At 34.9% G+C, this 23304-nt stretch overlaps 1 protein-coding gene across 1 annotated transcript in view; it reads right to left on the reverse strand.

The window, feature by feature from the left end:
* Positions 1-293: 293 nt before the first annotated feature.
* Positions 294-23304, reverse strand: part of LOC143362346 (sperm-associated antigen 17) — a 40203-nt gene continuing 17192 nt past the window's right edge. Inside the window, exons 6-10 of the mRNA XM_076802409.1 lie at positions 20549-20783; positions 14746-15125; positions 5882-6139; positions 1445-1884; positions 294-372 (exon numbers count right to left, since the gene is read on the reverse strand). Of these exons, the coding sequence (XP_076658524.1) occupies positions 294-372; positions 1445-1884; positions 5882-6139; positions 14746-15125; positions 20549-20783 (1392 nt within the window). The remainder of the gene's footprint in view (positions 373-1444; positions 1885-5881; positions 6140-14745; positions 15126-20548; positions 20784-23304) is intronic.

The following is a 23304-nucleotide window of genomic DNA, read 5'->3' on the forward strand; positions in this document are numbered from 1 at the left end:
TTTTTGTGTGTGGAATCACCACGCGGCCGAATTTGATACCACGATTTCGGAAACACCCTGTATAATTAACACTGAAAGTGATAGTTGCCCAAGAAAAGTTAAATATACATAGACACTAAAGAAGATTGTTTCAAAATGGAATACTTCTTGATGATTTATTTATAAATCAGTGAAGTAAATTTTATTCCTATTCTGCTGTTCACAAAATAATTTAATTAAGCGGAAATTCATATAAACAACCGTAACGTTCTTACAAACATCTTCATCTTCGTAATTCTTTCGGCACATGCAACTCAGCCGTCACAGCAGTTCATCCATCTTTTCATGGCTTCGGGCATCAACTGATCAGAGGCAACGTCAGATTCAGTGTTGCTATTAACAGAAGAAAACATGGTCAAAATACTGTTTACAGGTCCCAAACAGTGTCGCCAGATGAGGGGGTACGAATTGAGGGGCAAAAATTACCCTCTCTCTGCCAGGACCGGAGTATGCATGACAGAGACGAAACGCGTCACGTGACCGGACCACAGCGGAAGTGTGAGGAATAGCGCGGTAGAAGGAGAAATTAAAGTGGGGGAACAAGTCTTGATCTGGCGACACTAGTCCCAGCACCAATGATCACGATCTTTATACGCGAAAACTTCATGGGAGAAAAGGGGAAATGTCAATTTTATCGATTTGGAGTTTAACGTATTTTCGAAGGTCTCAACGCTTTCCATTCGTATCACGCGACTGTCAGCACTTAGGCTTTGAAATCGTGCGAGCCTTTTCGAGGACTTCCCATAATCAGCAGAAAAACTCTTAGATACAGCGTACTCTTGTAACCCTCGGACTTCTATGTAGTTTTGTTTCTTGGAATTAAGTTTAAAAAAAGTTTTGGGACTTGCACATTGCTCTGAATCGTAATCGTCTAAAGTATAAGTGATTCCTTGTCAACACTTTACCAACCGGAAGCCTATTAATAAGCTTTCTAATGACTGAGCTGTAAGTAAAAGAAGCTCAATAATGATCTTTTAAATAGCAATTTCAGAAGAAGTTGTTGCATTATATTATTATAATTCTAAAAGACACTTTATTCTGGATGTTTTCGCATGCTGCTTGTGCACTCTTTATCATTGACGACGTCGTATTGCAAATTAAAGTCTGAAGCATGAAATTATAGTTTGAACAATAAATTTTTGTTTTTTAAAAAATATTAAATTGTGACATTTCTCCTTCTTCCCATGGACCCTTCATATGTCATCAATAGACTGCGGATTTGAAAAGTCTAGAGAAAAATAGTCTTGTCGGACGTGGGACCTTCGATGCCATTCGTCGTGTAAAAAGGTTTTTTGCATTATCATAATTTGACTAGATATTCAAGTGGCCCCACTTAGGTGGACTATTCTGTGTTTCCGTTGAAAACTTCACCGAGGGATCGTAGTAATTAACTTAATGAATTTACTGAAGTTCCTCTTCGCTTTCTTGTATTTGAGAATATCTATCGTGCTCCCCGAGCGAGTGGTTCGCCAACGATATTTTCGGGGCGTTCTCCACGCATTCCAGAACCCAAAGGAAACACGCTCCCGTGATATTCTGGAAGTATGGTAGATAGAATTTCTCCTTGAAGCACCATTTGTACCATTGAAGCTCTTCCCTCTTTGCGGCCTTCTGCCTGAGTAATTCGTTGAATTCGATCGATTTTCGTGGTTCCTTCGTCCTCGCCCCTGGTTCTTCCCAGCGTTTCGACAAGCCATATCTGTACGTCGTCGCGTCGATCGTCTTTTTGATACCCAATGATAAATCGCAAAGATCGTGCTCCAACGAGTCAAAAATCTCCTCGGTGTCTTTCTGCGTGTCTGCACTATCGGTTGGCGTAGCTGGATCGCAGCTACCGCTCACTAACTGATTGTAACACCAAATATTTTGATCATTTCATCGATTCGTGAACAAATTACTAGGTGGTGCACAGTAACGAGCAAAATTGAACAAACCAAAACGATCTTCCAGAGAATCATTATTTGTGTTTATTTAAACAGGCTCACAAAAAACTCAAGGGCTCACGATTTTATATTAACTTGAGCATACGGGTCGATTAACTCTGTTTCATTCAATGTATTGGTTATTTTATTCATGACTCAATTTTGAGTCAGTCCGAAACACTAACTAAGAAGTGCAGGGTGTATATAGTAACTGGGCCGAATTATAACTCAGTTGTTATTGAAGATAGAAGAAAATGATACAGGAAGTGCATTAGTGCAGCTGCAAAATGCGAATCTTGGCTAAACTGTACCTCAGGAAACCAGAAATTTTTGGATTTGTTACGTAAACATGTAGATTTTTATGAGAAAATGCCGAAAATCTAAGGTTTAATCCTAGAAGGTTACTAGTTCAAAAGTTGTGCGTGAGTAAAGATATGCGATTTTCAGCGTTTTTGACAGGCAAGGGCGCCGCCATGTTGGTATGTAGAGACTGTCACGCGTCGCGTAACGAGCGGAGCCGCTAGATGGCACCACAAGCACGCGGTAATGCCGCTAACGTGGGGTATCGATCTTTTTGAGAGGAAATATGTTTTCCGCACACACGAATAAAGAAAAATTTATAGCAATACTTGCTGACGAAACAGATGGATCTCCCACTGTAAAATCCATCTACTCGCGCACGGTATCTAGCAGCTGCGCTCGCTAAGCATCGCGCGACGGCCACTGCCTATCAACATGGCGACGTCCTTGCCTGTCACAAGTGCTGAAAATCGCACATCTTTACACACGTATAACTTCTGAACTACTGATCTCCTACGATTGAAACTTGGATTTTAAGCATTTTCTCGCCTAAATCTACAGGATTACATTTGAAAAAGTTAAAAATGTCTGGTTTCCTGAGGTAAAATTAAGCCCAAATCTTCATTACCACAATGATAGAACATTTGACCAGTTACTGAAGATGCTGCAAAAAAGTGTTTCACGATTGCACCATAATATTTTTTTATTCGGAATAGCGCGAGGAATCGATTCATGTAAAGAAAAATCATAAATTAATATTTAAAAACGAGTGCAATTGCAACGATGCACTTCGGTAAAAAACCGTATTATAGAATGATAAAGCCTGTTAAACTATGTAAAAGTTTCCTCTATAATTCTTTACTATGATCACTCATTTTTGGATGATGATGTTATAAACAATTCTTTCAATAACATCCACCCAAGAACAAATATGCAGGTTCTGGTAGAATGAGTAATACAATCGGTCATAGGAGGATTTATTATGCAAAAATAAATTACAGTGATAAAATAACGGTTTGTTGAAAGTTACATTTACAGAAGATAAAGATCGAAAAAACCACAATGCCAGTATAAAGTCGATACAGATGAATTCGACTGTTTTTAAATAAAAAATGAAGCTGCAGTTTATAGAACCAATCTACGTTGCGATTCATCAATATATCTTGAACAAGTCATGAACAAATTATGGAAGTCTTGGCTGGAACAACTTGGAAAGCTTTGTTTGATGAAAAACATTTATTATTGATCAATGTAGTACAGAACTGTTATTACATTCCTGTTTCAGCAACTGTGTTCCCTACAGCTGTGAATGTTGTTACGATAGAAAGCTACTACGTTTCAGGCAAGATGAACGTTTCCATTTCTTGGTATCAAAATTAATTTACAGCATTAATCGCACCGAGCACAAAATGAAACCAGTATACGTTGTTTTGTAAAAATTACAACATTGAATTCCTGATTTCTATCAATTTGGCTGACAATATATGCTTGAATGAAGAAATTTCTTTAAAATTCCTAATGAAAATATGGTACGTGGTACATGGTTACGTATGTGGTACGGTTAGTGTTAAATATGTATTGGAATACTTTTACTACTCATAAAAATTCCTGAAAATAATAAAAAAAATTAAAAAATACTATTCGTACTCACGAAGATTGTAATTAAAACCACTTAATAATTGTTTAGTGTTCATTCTTTACATTATAATAGGAAAAGAGTCAGTGTAAAAAGAATTCATATAGAATATTCTAGCATTCGTTACAGAATTAGAAATGCAGTATCACTACGTGCAAAAAAATAAACCAAAAATATAGATTAAAGTTTTTTCATACGAGGGTTCCATTTCAAACAAAATGAGTTTCAAAGTTCTGGCTGAAGTGTCTGCTTATGCTTTACCATTTCTATTTCACATACATACTAATGCACGCGTGCTCGACTTTCTTGAAAAGCTCAAATGTAAAAATTTTGTTCTACATTTTCGACTTCTCCATGTAGAGTCATTTCCTTCACGATTGTACCATGAATACTAATATTCTGTATAAGTGCGATGCAGTTTTAGAGTACTTACAATACCAGAAAAATTCTGAAGAAACCCGCTACTGTTTTATTAATAAATTTATACTGGTTCTGAAATTTTTATATTGTCCTTACAATAAGTATTACCCAAATGGACTCCTTTTGGGTACATTTAAACTTTAAATTTTTTCTCTTTACTGAAACGACCACACATTTACACCTTAAAAATTAATGTACGATGTTTTTTTAGTCGTTTTATGGAGCTGTGAATGAGAGGTGTGCCACCAACTCTACAGTAGTATAAGTTACTCCACGAGAGCTTTACACAGCCGAACTTGTTCCTCATTTCTGTTCCAGTGAAAAAATCGTACATCAATTTTTAAGGAATCGTTGTAAGGCGGAGGCTTTAATCATCAAATTTATGACAGTTACGAATAAAATTTTTGAAAGTTTTAGGGGACATTTGAATTTGAAGCATTTTTCGGAAATATGTGTCCTCAGTTTCCCAACTTCTACATCGGGCATATCTTAGAGAAAAAGGAAAACTGCTTTGCGAAAGTAGAGGCTGCAAGCTTTAAAATGAATCCAGGCTTATGATTGCACTACTTGTTGTTACGAAATGATCACAATTTAACCAGTCAACGTCGTTCGACGTGTATACACGTCAATCCAAACCTCTATTGCGGTGCGGTTGATGTGTGTACTCGTTGTGTAGAATAAAAAAATTCCATTTAATACAATAACTGAAAATTTCAATAAGATGTAATAAAAATGTCATTTGGTGCTATGTTTCCTTTATATTACCAATAAAACTGCTATGTATTTTTTTTTAATTTGATTATCTTCTTTGATATACTAGATATTACAATGTATTACTTTATGCAAGCTAAGTTAATTATTTTTCACCTTGCTTTGAAAAATACCACACTGAAATCAACTGAATTTCTTAACATTATTTGTTTCTTTAATGTTTTTTTGTTGACGAATTTTCTTATTTTTTGAAAATTTTTTAGATTTTAATAACAATAATCTTTCCAACAATGAATTGATCATTTTTTATGGGATAACAATGTAATATTTTTTAATTTTGCTTAACATTTTGCGTAAAATTTATAATAGCAACATTTGCCCTGCGTTCGACGTCTTTGAAAGTAAATTCCACAGTTAAGTGGTTAAATATCGTCCAGTTTGCGAGAATCGGAAATGTAGTACTTAAATATCGTAGTAATTTTAAGAAGTATGCATCCGTGTGATGGACATTTTAATTTAAACTTTAATTATATACACGCGGCATAGAAGTTCTGACTTTAATTATGGAGGATTGTGATTACAATTTACCGTGTAATCTTCTACAGATTAAAAATTCTAAAAATGTCTTTTCGATTCTCGAATAAAATAATTAATTAATTTTGAAAGATCTATTAAATGATTTAATCTGAAAGGAAGGGATAATATCTTACTCGAGAAAGAGTATTATTATTTAGGTGAATAATTCGAGCAACGCGGTCACAAGTTCTCACAATGCACAAAAGAAAACCAGTAGCCTAGCAAGGTTAATTAGGATATTCTTTGGAAGTTTCATAAAATGGAAAGGGGCACTCACGGACATCCAATAGCGACCAAGAGCTCTTTGTATATTTATCACTGCATTTTCGCCAGATTTCTTGAAACCATACAGAACACGTATTTCCAATAATTTTGGCACAGTCTTATCGTTTTCGCACAGAAATGGCAGGTCATGTGTGTTTTTCCAAATTCCATTGCCGTTTCTGCCGAAAGGAAACAACCAGTCGTATGGAATGGCGTACGTACTTCTTATCAAATCCGTTCTGTCGAAGTTCGTTGGCCTAACTTTGTATTCCTGTTGTTAAATGAATTGCAGCGATATTAATAACTAGTCTGTATATCCTTAAGGAAAATAAAAATTTTCTAAACCGACTGTGTCAAACAAAAGTTAATTGAACATGTTTTTTTTCTTTTAATCCTTTGGATGTTTATGTCGAATATACATACTCATCATTAGACTGCGGAATTTTATGCAAAATAATAATTTCCTAAATTATTTGAAAGGCACAGAAACTAAATACAAGTTTTTCTTTTCTTTATAAATTTTATGAAATTGAAAATATGTGTGAATATCCTTAAACTGTTTTAGTCTCTCAACTATTTTACATTCCATCTACCCATTTTGTCCATAAATGCATAAACTTCCTCAAGTTACAAAATCTGCTAAAATATAAAAAAAATGAGATAAAATAAAAATGAAATTGCCTGCACCGTTCACATATACATACATAATTCAGTGATATTTAGTTCGCGTTAATGCTTCTAAACAATTACAAATGTAGAACATGAAATAAACAGATTCTTAACACTACGCTTACGAGACTCGTAAAAATGACGGGTTATAATATTTTTCATGTGCGATCATTAAGATTGTAAAGATGCATTTATGAAGAATTATTCAACTTTATTTCTTTGGGTATATAAGGTGAGTCACTTAACTGTACCACCTAAATCTACTATTAACATATTCCTTGCATAACAAAAAGCGTCAAATGAAAGTATCGTTATATCAAATAAGACGTGAAATGCTATCATTACTTTGTTTTGAAAAAGTAATAGTTACTGAGATATTCTTCAAATTCGATGATAGCTTGTTTGTTTTTAGTTTTGAAGGAACAGGGTTATATAAGGCGGGTGCCTTAGAATGAGTGTTCAAATCAGGTGTACGTGACTGAGTCGTTTATTTACAATAAAGAGTGATGTCGCGAGAGCGTCAGGGGTGGTTCGACTAAAACCGGCGATTCGCTTCGACTCGCGGTTGAACTGTTATTGCAACTTAGCAACGACCGGACTAGCTCTAAGTCACTCGGCGGATACGCGGCTGTGTCTCGACTTCGTGACTCTCCTTTCGCGTCGGTAGTCTCTGCCTTATATCTTCAAAAATGCTTGTCGGCTGATTGGTGGAAGTCCTTGCGGGGAACTTCCACCAATCCGTGCATTTTGCATAACACGCCCACGTTCCACGCCTCTCGTGCGTGAGAAGGGTGAGCGTGTCGTTCTGTTAAAAATCTAATTTTGGTGATGCAGCGGGGTGTCTTCCGGGCCCCGTGCTAAGTGCGGTACGTGACTGCTGGCTTACGTCAACGGGCCCAGCTTTCCCGGGTGATAGAAACCAGGCACGCGTCGCTGGGACACTCTAGGCTGGAGACCCTTAGACTACCCAAAATTTATGGCGTCCACTTGCGCTATTGAGTTCGTCGCTAGGAACTACAAGGACACATCTGTCCGCTAAGTGGCCAAAAACGTTAAAGACGTTTTCTCACAAATAGCGTCTTATGCTGTGCAAACCATAAATCTTTCTTGGTGCTGGTGCGCTGAAGATTTCTCTTCCGGCGCCCCGCTAGCCGCTACAGTTTTTAATTATCTTTTTACGAATCTTTCACCAACATGTTCGCGACGCTTTACCGATTAAAATGATACCCAACGAGGTACCCCCGTACCCCCGTGGTACGGTTAGGATCATATTTACTTGTTTAATCCACGGTTTAGTAGAACCTCGATTATCCGTACTAGTCAGTAGGACGCGAGTGTTCGGATAATGGAGGCTCTACTGAATCGTGGATTAAACGAGTGAACGCAATACAAATTGTATCATATTTGGACTCGTTTTAATCAGTAAAACGCCACATATACATTAGTAAAAGATTCGCAAACAAATAATTGAAACTAAAAAATGCTTGTCATCATACTTCCACCGAAGATTAACAAAAGAATATCTCGATAATTACTACTTTTTCACTCCACACGCCTTAATACTTTTTTACTTAGCATTTAATACTCTTTGAAATCACATATCCTGTCCCCTTCAGTATCTCGATAACAAAGTGAAATACAAAAGAACTAATTATTAGATTGTATACGCCGGTTAACGTATAACAACTTTTGTTTGAAACATTTTTTTATACGGTTGGTAGGTTACTAGTAAATTCGGGTGGTACAGTTAAGTGACTCACCCTGTATAATTACAGAAAGGTGGCTAAAAATTTGAATAGACACATTCTCGTTATTTTTATAGCAATGTAAGATAGCCATTTTTAGTGCTCCGTAAACTTAGCGTTAATCTTCCTTTCGCCCAGAAATGCGTCCTCGGTCGTGGGTCAAGTTAATTCCAAGGAAGCGAATGTCAAATCTCGACTGTATTCGTTGCTTGGCTCGTTCTCCCCTGACCCATTCCCCCCGAACGAAGAAACCCGACCTCGGTACAATTCCCTTCGCGTCCCCTCAATTTTCTTTCCTCGGTGGCTGAAATTCAAAGGCTACTTTGTTCAAGTAAGCATCCATGCGGCGGGGCAGGACCAGGGAAGCAAACGGTAGCGAACTATTCCGATTATCTAACCCGAAATGATAGCGTGGCCTTTGATCGTGACTCAGGTTTCGCCGTCTCGAGCGTAATCAGACGAGGAAGTTTCGATCGTCGCGGTGCTGGATACAAGATCACGCTGGTCTCGTTATCGGGAACAGCGACCGCCTCCGCCTGGTCCCTGGTCGATCGATGATGGTACTCGTAAGCCGTCAGATCTTGATTCATCGAGAATAGTCTGCATCGGTTGACCGCTAAGGCCGTGTAACCTTCCGCATGGTGGCAGCCATAGTCGAAGCCCACGAAATTTTCTTTCCCCTCGAAATATCCTTCCTCTTCCTCCTCGCTCGATCCGACACCATCCGCGTTCGACCTGAACTTCTGCCGTCCAGACGGTGGACTTTTGCCACGATAGCGAGTCGTGCCGTCGTCTTTCACCTCGAAGATATTTCCGCAGACGTCGACGCTGGTGAATACGACGCCCAGCAACTCGGATGGGAAGAAGTTGTAGGTGGACGTTGACTGCCTGCCACAAGTGGCGCACGTGTTGCCCTCGAACGACAAAACGTCGTCCTCGATCTAATGGAAATTCAACCCGTGCCGATAAGTTGACGGCTACTCGATATTATCCCTAACACCGTTTGTCTCCTGTTGTATATCTCGCGACAAACTATGTTACGTAGACGGAAACGAATGAAAAGTGTATTCTAGGAAGACATTTTTTATTCCTTTATTTCTAGTATTATTGTTTGCATCGTGTGGTAACTGTACATGTATCTGTGTACCTGTACTTTGTACAGTCAAGGAAATTCAATGACAAGTGAAAATGCGTTCTTGTAGCTGCGACAAAATTGTATAAGACCCTGTCACACTTTTTAGGAAGAATCAAAGAATTTTCATTTTATCTTTAATATACTGCTCGAAATTTCTATAACCTTGATTTTCGCGGATATTTTGAAAATATTACTCATTTTGTTGCTCCTTTGTTCCTGTATTTTATTTTGTTGCTATTCACATGCATAGAATATGTTATCTACTTGCTATGATTGCAACGAATTTTTAATATTTCTGTACGGTACTGTTAAACAAAGCTGCTACGCAAACTAGTCCTTCCAGACAAACGTAAACAGTCTCGATTTTACACGGGCGTACGTGTTCTGGATGGAGACATAGGATCTATTTTTTCTTTTTTTTTTCATGAAAAAGAATTAAATTTAGACGAACTAGGTGGCTGCAAATACAGTGTTTACTCTATATATGTCCCAAATGCCTAGCCAATAAAAGTCCCAGAACTATCCCCACTGCCTCTAGCTTCGTTGTCCTTGTCTACATTCGGCGTGGGTCAAAGAATGGTATCTCCTGACCAATATGTCCCTGGCTGGACCCATGTTTTGGACATATATCGAGTAAACACTGTATTACTGGCATGATCTCGAAAGTGAAATAAAGGTGGTAATAAATTGTAATTTCGGTGGTGGTTCTTCAATGATTTAGACATAAAGATTCCAATTCGTTGCATTAGCCATCAAATAAATTCGGGAAAATGTTTTAATACCAAAAAAAAATTGAAAAATTGTTTTAATACCATCTATTAATACAATGGTATTTCGAATAAAATAATGTTTTGCACTTGATGTTATAAAAAAAAACTCCATATATACATTACGATTGCGAAAACACATTTATAGATCCAGAAAGCTATAAAAAATGTCTGCATGTGATTATTAACGTACGAAACTGAATTTTATACAATCTACTAGCGAATTATCTAATTAAGATGGACTTATACGGATATATTTCTAAACTAAAAAATATTTTGATTAGTAAGAGTAATGAGTACACTAATATTCTTAAGAAATTAAATTGTTTTATTAATTTCTACTTCGTTGTCAGAAAGACGACCATGATCTCGCCTACAACTTCAGCGGTATTAATTGAATTTAAAAAAGGGGTAATGAAAATGAATTTTTTTTTATAGATAAAAAAGGTTGAAAACAAAAGAGCGTAAGGCGGACGTACACCACTATGATTCCAAGTTCGTGGTTCGTTCTATGGTTCGTTCTATTGGTTTAGTGACAAAAGACTATGCGGCCATCTTCCAGTAAAGAATTAAGAACAATATTAACTCAAATCTTCAGAATTTGAACTTGCACCATTACAATTCTCAGCCCGCCATACGCATCTTTAGCAATGTATCCAGATTTCATTTCAATATTTCAATAATGAAAATCGTGTGATACTCGTTGAATTGTATAGAATTATTCTGCATGCTAGTTAATATTCATTAAATTTGGCAGTTATTATTATTTACATCCAAATACATGAAATGAAGATAGAAAATTATCGAACCCAATATGTTTAATATTGTAGTTATATAGAGAGGCGAAGGTATTCGCAGGGTGAAAATCAAACTAAATAATTATCGATAAATGTAGTTTTCAGATTGCTTAAATTTTTGTAAGATAAAAGGAAATCTTGATAAATATAAAACTCTTTTTGGATAGGAATACTTAAAATGTAAGATGAATTCACAATAATTCATAACTATTTAATAAGCAGTAAAACACTCAATTTTTCAAATATTTTAAAAACGATCCTTGTAATTGTTAAATCTTATTAACCAGTTTTCGGAATGGCATTATTATATGTAATAAATTCACTGTTTCTAGATATAATACAGTTTTGTGAAAGCCATTTAATTCTGAATTGAGAAGTATTTTCCAACAAATGAATCTAAAATTTTCCATGCAAATTAATGCAATTTAACGTTTCTCCGCAAAATTCTCCGCAATTACCCTGTGAAATAATGTATTATGTAGCTTTATGTAGCTTTATTAATTAATTATTATAGACAAATATTCCTATATAACTCATCCTTAATCTAATTACTATCACTTTCCATCAATATTTCTTTAAAAACATTTTATTATTCGTTTGTTATTCTAATTAATTTGTTTTACGTAAAGTCCCATTTGGTATATAAAAAATACGGAAAATGTAAGTATCGTAAAAAATTATATTCATAATGTGCACTAATCATCAAGGAGAAATCAACACGTTCGCTGTCTCTAATAAATTTTTCAACCCTTTTCATACCTGTTAAAGTTTAATAAGTGCAATCCATTTTTACTGTAAAATATTTTCGGAAATATAACAGAGTATTAGATGTGAGTTGCCTGTACACAGTTTCTGGTTAATTATATAGTTCTAGCGGCAACACTTTCAAACCTATACCAATTTAAAGTCGATCATCAGAACTTAAAAGCCTGTCATAAAATATATTTACTAATATCTTTGTTTATCAAAGTAAGTATTATGAATTACAATCTAGTAATAGTATGGGCTACGTTATGCTTAAAATGAAAACATTTTTTGCTTTTACGAACAAGAACGATTTACATACATACCTTTATATCGTTCATTCATAAGAAAAGTGGCATAAGTAAAAAAAAAATAAATTTTACAGGAGAGCCATTTGAAAATTAAGTAAAATTGCCAATTTTTTTTATTTTATATAACCAACTTAGAAATGTAAAATAATTTGTTGTTATTTAGATACTAGGTTAATTGTCATGTACATTAGATACAAAGTAGACCACAATTTATATATTTATTAATATAATTTCTTTTATAAATATATTTTGAGTTATGTCACTTTTCTTATGAATAAACGAATTATCTTTAAGCGTAACAAAACAAAACAGTTAGTTTTTAATAAGTTAAGTTAATAAGAACAAAAGAGTCTTGTTAGTCTTCACTACATAAGTACAATTATGTATAAGTTACTGTAACTCCTCATATAGGTGTAATTAACGTTTTAATCCTCCGTATCCGTATGCTATGCCGGAGTCATTTGTGACCCGTCGCACAGTGCGGACAAAAGGCCAAATATTCGACACTCCCCTAAAGGTTACTAATGTATATATGTAGGTAATTATTCACAAAAAATGAAATTTACCAATATAATTAATAAATTTAACAAGAAATTAACAATTTTTATTTAAAAAAATGTATTTTTAAAAACTAGCGAATTTAAAACGAAATTAATAATAAATTAACTAAACCTAAAATTAATGATAATAAACTTAAACAAACTATAATAGTAGTAAACAAAATTAATTAACTTAACAAATCGCTATTCGCTATCCGAGTCATTCTCAGTACTTTGAATGTGATCCCCATTCACGTTCCTCCAAACAATCTCGATCTATCCTTACATTCTTAATACTTTTCCAATAGGTATAAAACATATACTACAAACAAATTAAGAATACATAAAAACGATTGATACATAATACATAATTATTACAAAATTGTATTATGCATAAAAATTATTATTATACGTTTATTAATTACGATTTCCATCCCAATACGCATTTTTTGCAAAAGAAATGTATTTTATATCGTGATATACACGAATATTGAATTTTCTCAGTAAATTCCGCACTGTGACTGTGGCGGACAAATGGCAAAATTTTGGAGAAAAATCCAAATTTGTTTACGAATGTATATGTATTGTTAATTATTCACAGAAAATGAAATTTAACAATACAACTAATAAATTTAAAAACAAATTAACAAATTTTCCTCAATAGATCCTAAAGGAAAAGTATGGGCACCTCTTAAAAAGTTTATAAAATTAAGTGTAGCAGTGAGCTGCAAACAAAACTATAAAATTCTTAAACTTTAGCAAATAATATATCTAAATATGTAAGAATCTCAGGATATATTCTGCCGTTTTTGTTATATGTTAATTTGAAGTTTTATATGTAAGTAATAAATAAAACCACCGTTGAAAATTTATACGAAATCTATAAATCTATTTTATTAAATGTAAAAAGAATGCATATACCTTGGTGAGCACTTTCCAATAAACAGAATTAATGTACAATTCTACTTAATTCTCACATCTACAATTAATGTAACATTATTTGATTTTTAGCACTCTAGAGAGTACGGCACATGGCAAAAATTTTTACAAAAATTTAAATTTGGTTATTAATGTACATGTAATGTAATTATTCACAAAAAGTGAAATTTAACAATAAAATTAACAACCAAAAGAAAATTAATAATATTTATGTATAAGTGATTATTATATGATTAATAATGTAGTATCGCAGTTATTCATGCTAGCCTTGCCAGGCGTAGATTTATAGTTTAGGGTAGTTTTAGATTCAAAATTTAATCCTACAATAATATGAATTTCTTCCTAATATGCAGTTTTGCCAAAGGAATTTATCGTACATCGTGATATATACATGTAGTGAGATATGCCAGGAATAAGCTCAAGCGACCGTCAATATGTACAATTTTATTCCAACATAAGACGACGCTTTTTATTTCAAAATAAGAAAATCGCTATACAGGGTGTTCCATAAATGTTGTACTTCATTCAAAGGGGACGTTACTGGGATCATTTAAAGTAACTTTTTCCTTTGCGAAAATGTTCGCCTCTGGTTTTTTTAGGAGTTATTAACGAAAAACATGGACCAATCGGAGCGTGGCTACAGCAGAGGGATACCAGCTCGACGACAGATCACACCGAGCGCGACGTTGGCATTGGCCGTGCCGGAATCCGTCCGTTATAGCCATGCTGTGGTTGGTCCGTGTTTTTCGTTAATAACTAATAATTTTCGCAAAGGAAAAAGTTACTTCAAACAACTCCAGGAACCTCCCCTTTCAAGAAAGTACGACATTTTTGGGGCACCCTGTATTATATCTCTTTATAGTTTTATAGTTTGCCGCTACATTCGAGCTGCCCACACATTCTCAACAAAGTCAAGCCGTACAGGCACTCTCATCCGAAATACTACGATAGTCAGTTCTGAGTCATCGTGTTATATCGGAATAAAACTGTATTAGTGAAATATCGGCGTGGGTCAGAAATAACTCCGGCATAGGCCTAGAACTCGCAGGAGTCCGAGGGTTAATTAAGGATCAAATCGAATGTAGGAACGCGGCCCAAGTTTTTCATTTGAAGAGCTCTCGCGGAAGTTCGGCGGGATCGCGATATAAAATATGTGCCCGTAGCCAAACCGGAATTCCTCGGCATTAGATACCGGCTCCCGAGGAAATCTCATCTCGCGGGTTTCGATTACCTTTAGATTAACTCCGTCCGCCATCGAAACTTTGTAATGACCTCTTCTCGATATGCTGACTCGGAGATCGTCGGGCATCGATAGGGTGCAGCTAACTGCTGACTGATCATAGAACACCGTCGCGTAGTTCTTGTGCTCGGCACGGCATGTCAACAGGACAGAGACAAAGCTGTCCGCGATCAATATCTCGCCGATATCGTCGTACTCCGGTGCTCCCACGGAGGCCTCCCCGTAGAATTTCAGATTTGAAAACGAACCCTCGGCATAGTCATCCTCCTCCGTGCCCCTCGTCCCGAAGAATCGTACGATCTCCTCCTCGGTCCAGTCGCACATCACTGGCTCCTTTTCCACCGTGTAACCGGTCATAATGCGTGTTCCGTCTAAAATGCATCAGAGCTTTGAATTATACAGTTTACACACGAGGGAATACACAATGGAGGATCCACTGCATCCTGCAACGAGTCGTTGGCCGTACGAACCGACCGGATCTCTAACATTTGTACACAGGGTGGAAGGAAACCCCTTGCCCTACGATATCGACTCAGACGCGTGATGAAGATTCTGAACAGAGACTAATAAAAATTTCCTTTAAACCGAAATAAATTTCTATTTTGTTGTAGTCGATATATAGCCTTTCGAAAAAACACAAGCATACAATAAATATAAACTTTCTTTTTATTTTCTAAGTAATTCTGAACGGTGCAGAATTTCTTATCATTTTAACCACAAAATAAGTAGTAGTGCAAGGGGTTGAACATTTTTTACGTCAACCCCTTCTACAGATTGGGAAGGAAAAGGTTTGGAAGGAACCATATGTCGCGCGCGTGCGTAAAGAAATACATAATTGTCGAGGTGTAAGCTGATAAAAAAAATTACAAAATTTGACTATATGGAGTTATACGAGCATAAGGGTGGTTCGCGCAACTGTAACAAGCCATACCTTCTTTTTGTTTGGAAATTAGAAAAAAGAGTTAGACGAAAAACTGATTCAAAGTGGACTACATATTCGCAATAATATTTTTGTTATTATTTTTGCACGTGCATTTTGCAATTGCACTATTTTTTTTTAAATAGAAATCTTCGGTTTTTTACGTACATCGAATCCTTTCATCATTCTACGTAAAAAAGTATGAGAGTAAAATGGTCGGGAAATGATAAGTTCGCGAGGTATTTTCAAAAATTATCTTTATCAGCTTATGCCTCGACAATTACATATTTCTTTAGATTTCTTTCAAACATTTTTCTCCTAGATGAGTAGAAGGGGATGATCGAAACAACATTTTTAACAACAATTTTCTTTGTTATAAACAATTTTGCGGCCAGTTTCTTGTACAGATGTCTATCAATCCAGAAATGTAGATTCTCCCCTAGAAGTGGGAGTCATTATTTTGCTTATGTGTCTTTTTAGGGTTTTTAGAGTTCTTAGGTGTGCCATCTAATTTAAGCATATCGAACGTATGGGTATCAAGTGGAAGGGCAAAGAAATGTCTCAAAAAATATTAAAATCGCAATTATTCATTGTATATATAATATTTACTTTTCAGAAAGTGTACAAATATTAATGCGACGTAAACATATTAATAACCAGATTTTATGCATTTATGACAAAAATGGGTAGTTTTAATTTGAAGTTGTAGAGAGATTGAAAAAATTGAAGAGTATCAATTCTGACCTACTCAAATTATTAAAGGAATAAAGACATGCCTAAGTGATTCTTGTTTCTTGTAACATATGCAGGACAATTTTCATTTTATATAAAGATCCCCGGTCCGATGATGGCTTTTTGTGTAAAAGTTAGAACGAAATTATTTCTGTATGTTCAAACTGAAATAAATGATTTATCTGTTTGCAAAATAGAATAACAGTACGTGCCTGTATAAATACTGCCCAGGTCATTGATTTGAATTTATTTTCTGCTACTTAAAGAAATTTGTTACCATATAAAATTTCTTAAAGAATAATAGTATTCAACTATCTGTTAATAATCTGATTTTTCAATGCCTTAATAATCTCAGTTACAGTCTCCATTCACTTATTTTCTGTTACATTCTACGATATAGTTTTGCTTTATTGTATGTTGGTCGATTATAAATGCTTCGAAAGTAATTGAAATTGCCCCAATTAGTAGTAGCGAATAGTACACCCCAAACATCTAGCTTCAACTTGCTGTACATACAATTGTGATTGTAACTGTAAGCGGAATTAATAGTATTATAATGTCAAACATTCCGCTGAACTTCCCGAGAAATTGAAAATGTCCCATTTAACTTTATACATTTTTCAATAAACTCAACGTAAATGTACATTGCAAGCGACCACATAACTGCTTTCCTCGAACTCGCGGAGCTAGTTCGGAAGGCAATGAATTTAAAAGCGCTTAAGGCTCTCACAGTTATATTAAAACCGACATTGTCGTAAATGGAGCAAACTCTTCTAACAGTGGAACTTTCCACAGTCTAAGGTGACGTAAAATAATTCAACTTTACCTGGTCGATGATGGGTCAGAAAGTTTCGTAATCAAAACGAATAATTGGAAACGAATTGTCGAGTGCATACCAATTGTGCTAGCCAAAGTTACACTATTAACGCGTTGATCGCCTACTCGATCTGCCTACAACGAAAGCAATTTATTCAATGATACATAAGCCGAGAAGTTAACACGTCAAGCGCCATACATCAACCCCAAAAATTCTGACAAAATCAGAGTAGTTTAATTAATGAAATCAAAACTAGAAATTTGAAATGTACTATAGGGAAGTTTGTCTTAACCCTTTTGAATTCGATAGATTCCAATAAAATTCGGTTTATCTGGATATCACATAATAAAAATGAATTTCTAAACCCAGTATAAATACATATAAAGTCACTGTCAGTCATATGCGACTGACGTGGCAGTTAACGTGTTAATATTTATGGTGTAATTACTTTTTTAGTCCTCTTACATTTCACGGATCACAAGCAAACGTAGCACCTACTTGAGCTATTATCGAAAAAATTAATTTTTAAATCTGAAGAAATAATTCCGTCATCCAAATATCGATGGCGTGGCAGTCAACGTGTTAAAATAGTGTACAGTGGATGAATTATTAAAGCCACAAGGCGAAAAATATATTTATCATTTACGGAGAATGTTTTGGCGGATAATGTTTTCCATAATATTACTAAATGTGTATCTACAGTTTGCAAACATCAGTACTTGGTAAAAGAATAATAAGAATTATAGATTGGCTTTCATTTCAAAATTGATTGTTAGACTGTGAAGTCGTCAACTTATGCAAGTGGCTATAATAATTTATTCGCGTTTATCTTACGACCGAAAAATTTTGTTTCATTGTTCGATCAACAGTTGCAGTTTGTATTTTTATTGTAAACCTTAAGTATTAAACTATTTTTGCCAAGAAACCAGTAGTATAGGACATACTTTAATATTAATGTTAATATTAATATGCCTTACCTGCTGTTTTGAATGCCTTCATAATTATATTACAAGAGTAATGTTGTATTAAAGACGTTTTTTAAAATCTATAAGAATCGTCTACTGGTTATCAAAACACAAAAAATAGGTTGTTGAACAACAACCGTTAACGATGTTGCAACCTTAAAGACCAAACTGATAGAGTTTGTCTAACATGTACAAGGTGTTCTATTTGAAGTGAACCACCCGAATGTCTCGAGGGCGACATAGTTCTATGTTAATGATTTTTCTGTAGGTAGAGGGGTAGAGAACACATGAAGGTCACTTTCATTTTTTTAATGGAACCATATATTTTTAGATACACCAATCATCATAAAAAATGATTAACCATCTTATATCAAGAAACCATTAATCTAGGAAATATTTCAATTTGCAATGCAACGAAATAGAATTAGTAAAGAAAGTCGTTCGGAGTACTTAATTCATGTTGATAAACTTTGTCTTTCAAATTTCTATTTCACTCTGACTGTAATGTGCCATTTTAATAATATCACCAGCGAATTTTGAAGCAGCTCGTTAGTTCTAGCCAGCGTGCTAACTTCATGGGTACAAGCTACACTAGTAAATATTAAGTACCCTCTCGTAATATTAAAATTAAAATATCACCTGTACTAATGATTTTTTTATATTAGAAGGTTCATAATTTTCTATTGGGAATAATGAACTTGAATGTACCATTCATATACCCGCTACTCCTCCACCTACAAAAAAAAAACCATTAACATGGAATCTCATTCCTCTCGAAACTCTAGAACTTTCGTTTGAAACATTTTTCAATATTATTAATAATTTCAAAGATATACGAGTAGTTCACATGAAATGAGATAACCTGTACAAAGGCTAGCTTATAAATATAATCTAGCTAAAATATTTTCAATGACACGATTTTGATATTCCTCTCTAAGGTTTGAAATATTATCGAGTAAAAAGAGATGACGAATAGGAAGAATGAGATTTTTGCTGATTTTACAAAAATTCGCGAAAACTGATTTTAGGGGCAAACAGAATGCAGTCGAGATGAGGGAAGTTCGGTACCAAGTTCGTGAACTTGGCTCTCGCGTATGTTACGGGAAAATGGTTCATGCGATGCAGGCGTGAATCACTGCATAATTTTAATCCCTCCTGCCTAGCCTGTAGAAAATAAATATTTACAGTCGGGGACTTGATAATACGGCATTGGCGAGAAAATGCTTGACAAAAATGCAGGCACACGTCGAAGGACTTTCATTGCATTAACGGTGGAGTTTTATGAAACATTCGAGAGCAAGCGCGATTACGAATTTTCGTGAACATATTCAGCCTTTCCTATCTGTTAAACGTTTATACTTTCAAAACTACCGATTAAAGAACATTCAAATACATTCGACAACTAGTGATACTTCTGCATCATTAGCATTCAACTACTGTAAAATAAAAATCTTGTTTACTCTGAAACCGCAATGCATGAAGAAAAGTGAGTAGGCCAATAGAATCTCATTAAATTTTCATTTACTAATAACAAATATAATCTTAATAAATGGACCTAGATACATAAACGAATACTTTAAACGCTTTTTTGTTTTTAGTTAATTAGCACCACTACGGGGTAATGCTGTAAGTATTTTTCTTGTTAAAGATGTGTACATAAATAAACCAGATTCTAAATAAATTAAATCTAAATGATTCTGTTCATAATTTCTAATCGATTAGTACTATTATTAACTCCTGAAATATTTTTCATTCCCAAAGACATGGTGGTTCAATCAAGGTGTTGGTCCAAATTAGGCTACACATGATCACATCTGTCTCATAATTACGGTTATATATTTATGCAATAAATAATTCACGTTAAAAAATGTAATTTTTCTTTCTTTACGGCATTGTAATTGCAAAATTATTAACTGTCGCATAGAGTTTCTGTAAGTCTAATTTTCGTCGATTAAACTTCTTTTACTAAAAAATCTCGATACGTTGAATTTATTTCTTCCCTCAAAATTTGAATTTCCAAGTGGTTCGACTGTACAATAAAAATAGTGGAAATTATTTTAACAAGGAATCGACCATGTTGAACATAACAGGAAACCTTTATATTTGCATTTCAAAAGCGTGGCAGAATGCAAACACTTTGTCGTTTGAATAATTATAAGCGATTTTATAAGCGCGCATGAACGTGTATATGAACCGTGTTCGTCACTTCGACGGGGCGCGACGCGTCGACAACTATAGTTTGAGAACATTAATATTCGCTTCGTAAAACCTTATGAAATTTTGATGTGACTGGGACGAGTAGAATGGGTCGAAGGAATTAGAATTCGTTCCACAAAATGGTGGGAATGCTGAGAGACCTACCGGGGAATCCGACAATCAACTCTCCATTGGAATTCAGCAACATGTCGGTACCGTCGCCGCGACGCGTGAATTTCTCGTCGACCTCGTAGTCGGACGCTGTCCTCACGAGTAATCGATGGTCTTCGCTTACGACCAAGTCGTCGAGCACCTCGTACTGCCGACCATTGTAATTCACTACTGTGTATCGCGACACCCTCACCGTGGCGTCTGTCATCGGCTGAACACTGTCACGGTCCTAAGGAAATAGGATATTGAACAAATCCGTAATAAGAAAACATACAGGGCGCGCCAAAATTACAATCGCGTAGCCTTCAGTTCACTTTGCTATGAAACGACAAATCAAAGTAACTAACCGAATAACATAGATTTTGCGCTGCAAATACAACTTTTTACAGATCATGTTCACCTTTTCGCACATCGAATTCACTTTATGCCACTGCATTTAGCCATACTTCGTGTAATTTCCATTATACAGGATGTCCCAAAATGTTGGACGTCCTTAAGAGGAATGATGGCTAAGGTCATTTCAAGTAACCTTTTCCTTTGCAAAAATGTTCTCTGCGGCTTTGTTGAGGAGTTATTATCGAAAAACATGGACGAATCGGAGCGCGGCTACAGCAGACGGAGTTCCATTGAGCGTGGTGTTGGTATTGGCCGAGCCGGAATCTGTCCGCTGTAACCACGCTCTGATTGGTCCGTGTTTTTCGTCAATAACTTCTTGACAAAGCCGCGGAGAACATTTTCGCAAAGGAAAAAGTTACTTCACATGACATTCGGAATCTACTCTTTCAAAGCAGTACAACAGTTTTCGGACACCCTGCACACCGCGCAACAAAACCGTAAGACATCTAAGGAAATGAATAAAAAGTATAGTATTGCCTCTGTATTCGTTCTTTTTTGTTAGTGATCGTTTCTTTAACATTTCACGTCTCTTCTAGTAGTTACAATTCTTTGTTACCTGTTTGAACTGTTCTAACGCTAAATGTTCATCATCCTTAAAAATTGTAATTTCCATCTTGCAATCTCTGAAACCATTTTTGGCATGTGCTCTAATGTCGTACAAATCATTATTTTGGCCTCACTAGCATCTTTTTCACTTAGAGTGCTCATTAAAAAGCAACTAGCGCCTAGTATGTGTCTTATCAGTCGACCTTGTACTCTCCAAACATACAGTGAATTTTTTCAGGTTAGATCACTTGAATTTCAAACTCTACTGTTCTAATAAGTTGGTATTACACAGTCCCACACTTTGCGGGAAATTTAAATACATGCAACTGCTAGTTCAGTGTTAGAGAATTAATTTATACATCGTATAAATAAATGTAATCTTCAACTTTCGAGGCAATACTAACTGATCTACAATAGATTCATGTTAGAATATCTGCAATTTTAACTGTGTTATTTTGGCGTACCCTGTAATTACTGTCTCCAGTTTAACAGATTATACTCGGCCAAAAATAGATTTTCACTTTAATACATTTTCATAGATAAAAATTTGGAAAACGTCATAGAGAATGTCTAGTATCATGGTTAATGCTAAAACGCTATGATTGTGAGTGAAAGAATTCGGTGAAACCATTAGAGAACAGCCATTTTTGTTGCATCATTCGCGTATTCAATTTTTATCCAAGTATTACCATTTTTATTAAAAATGTTCAGAAGTGGTTTGAATACAGAACTAGTGATATGTTTATTCATAAAATAACAATCCTTTTTCTTGAAACATGATCTGCAGCCGAGATCAAAGTCATTGTTTTTCCTAATTTAAATGGTTTAAGTGGTCTCTTGAAGAATTGTCTCTTTTTGAAAAATAAATTTTTCAAGATGCATTTCGTTTATATATTCTTTAAAATATTGACTAAATATCGTGCATTTTTCATAAATTCATACTTAACGGTTTCATTATCGAAAACTTGTTAAAAGAAGCGTCTTTTACAAGTGAACGACCGAATGTAAACTTTTTTTCAGGGATTTTAAGACGAGATTTCTGATCATATAACTACCCAGAAATTGGAAAAAATCAGAACCAGGCAAAATTTTATTCATATCGTATAAAAATTTGTTTTAAATCAGTGTCGGTGGGTTCTACTATGCGGGTAGTTCATCGTATAATGGCGGCCAATCAAAGGTGTGACGATTAGAAACGATCGATAAAATCTGTCTTTGACTCTTTGCGAAAAGCAAAATAGATGCACATTATGTGTACTTATAATCCATTTACAATATTTATAGAACATGATATTATGGATATTTTAGTTTTGAATAAATTAATTGTTGTGTAGCATCAAAAGCACACAAGATGTATGTTTTGTAATATTCTAAGCTGCATGATGTTCTTCATAATTTTTATGAATACAGTCTATACTCGATATATTTTTACGAATCATTTCATTTACGATGTAAAACTTTTACTTTCTATAAACGAAAACACGAAGTATTAGTAAATTGAGTTGATAAATAAAATGAGCTTTCATAAGGCTTTCTATTTCAATAGCAAACAACTTTTTTCGAATTTTTTTCGAATTACTTAACTTATTCAAGGAGGAAGAATGGACTTTTTATAGTTTGTATAAATGAGGTTGAAGACAAGATTCGAGATAAGATTTAGAAAAATTTACATGTTTACTTCAATTTGTATTTATCAGATTCTAATGATGAATATATAGTAGAAACAATGATTAAATTTATCTACATCCCAAACATGTCGTTCCCATTGAAATTTGATAGAATTGTATAGTGTAAATACCTCACTCAAT

This window comes from Halictus rubicundus, chromosome 2 (assembly GCF_050948215.1).
Source record: "Halictus rubicundus isolate RS-2024b chromosome 2, iyHalRubi1_principal, whole genome shotgun sequence".
In the NCBI taxonomy this organism is placed as follows: Eukaryota; Metazoa; Arthropoda; class Insecta; order Hymenoptera; family Halictidae; genus Halictus; species Halictus rubicundus.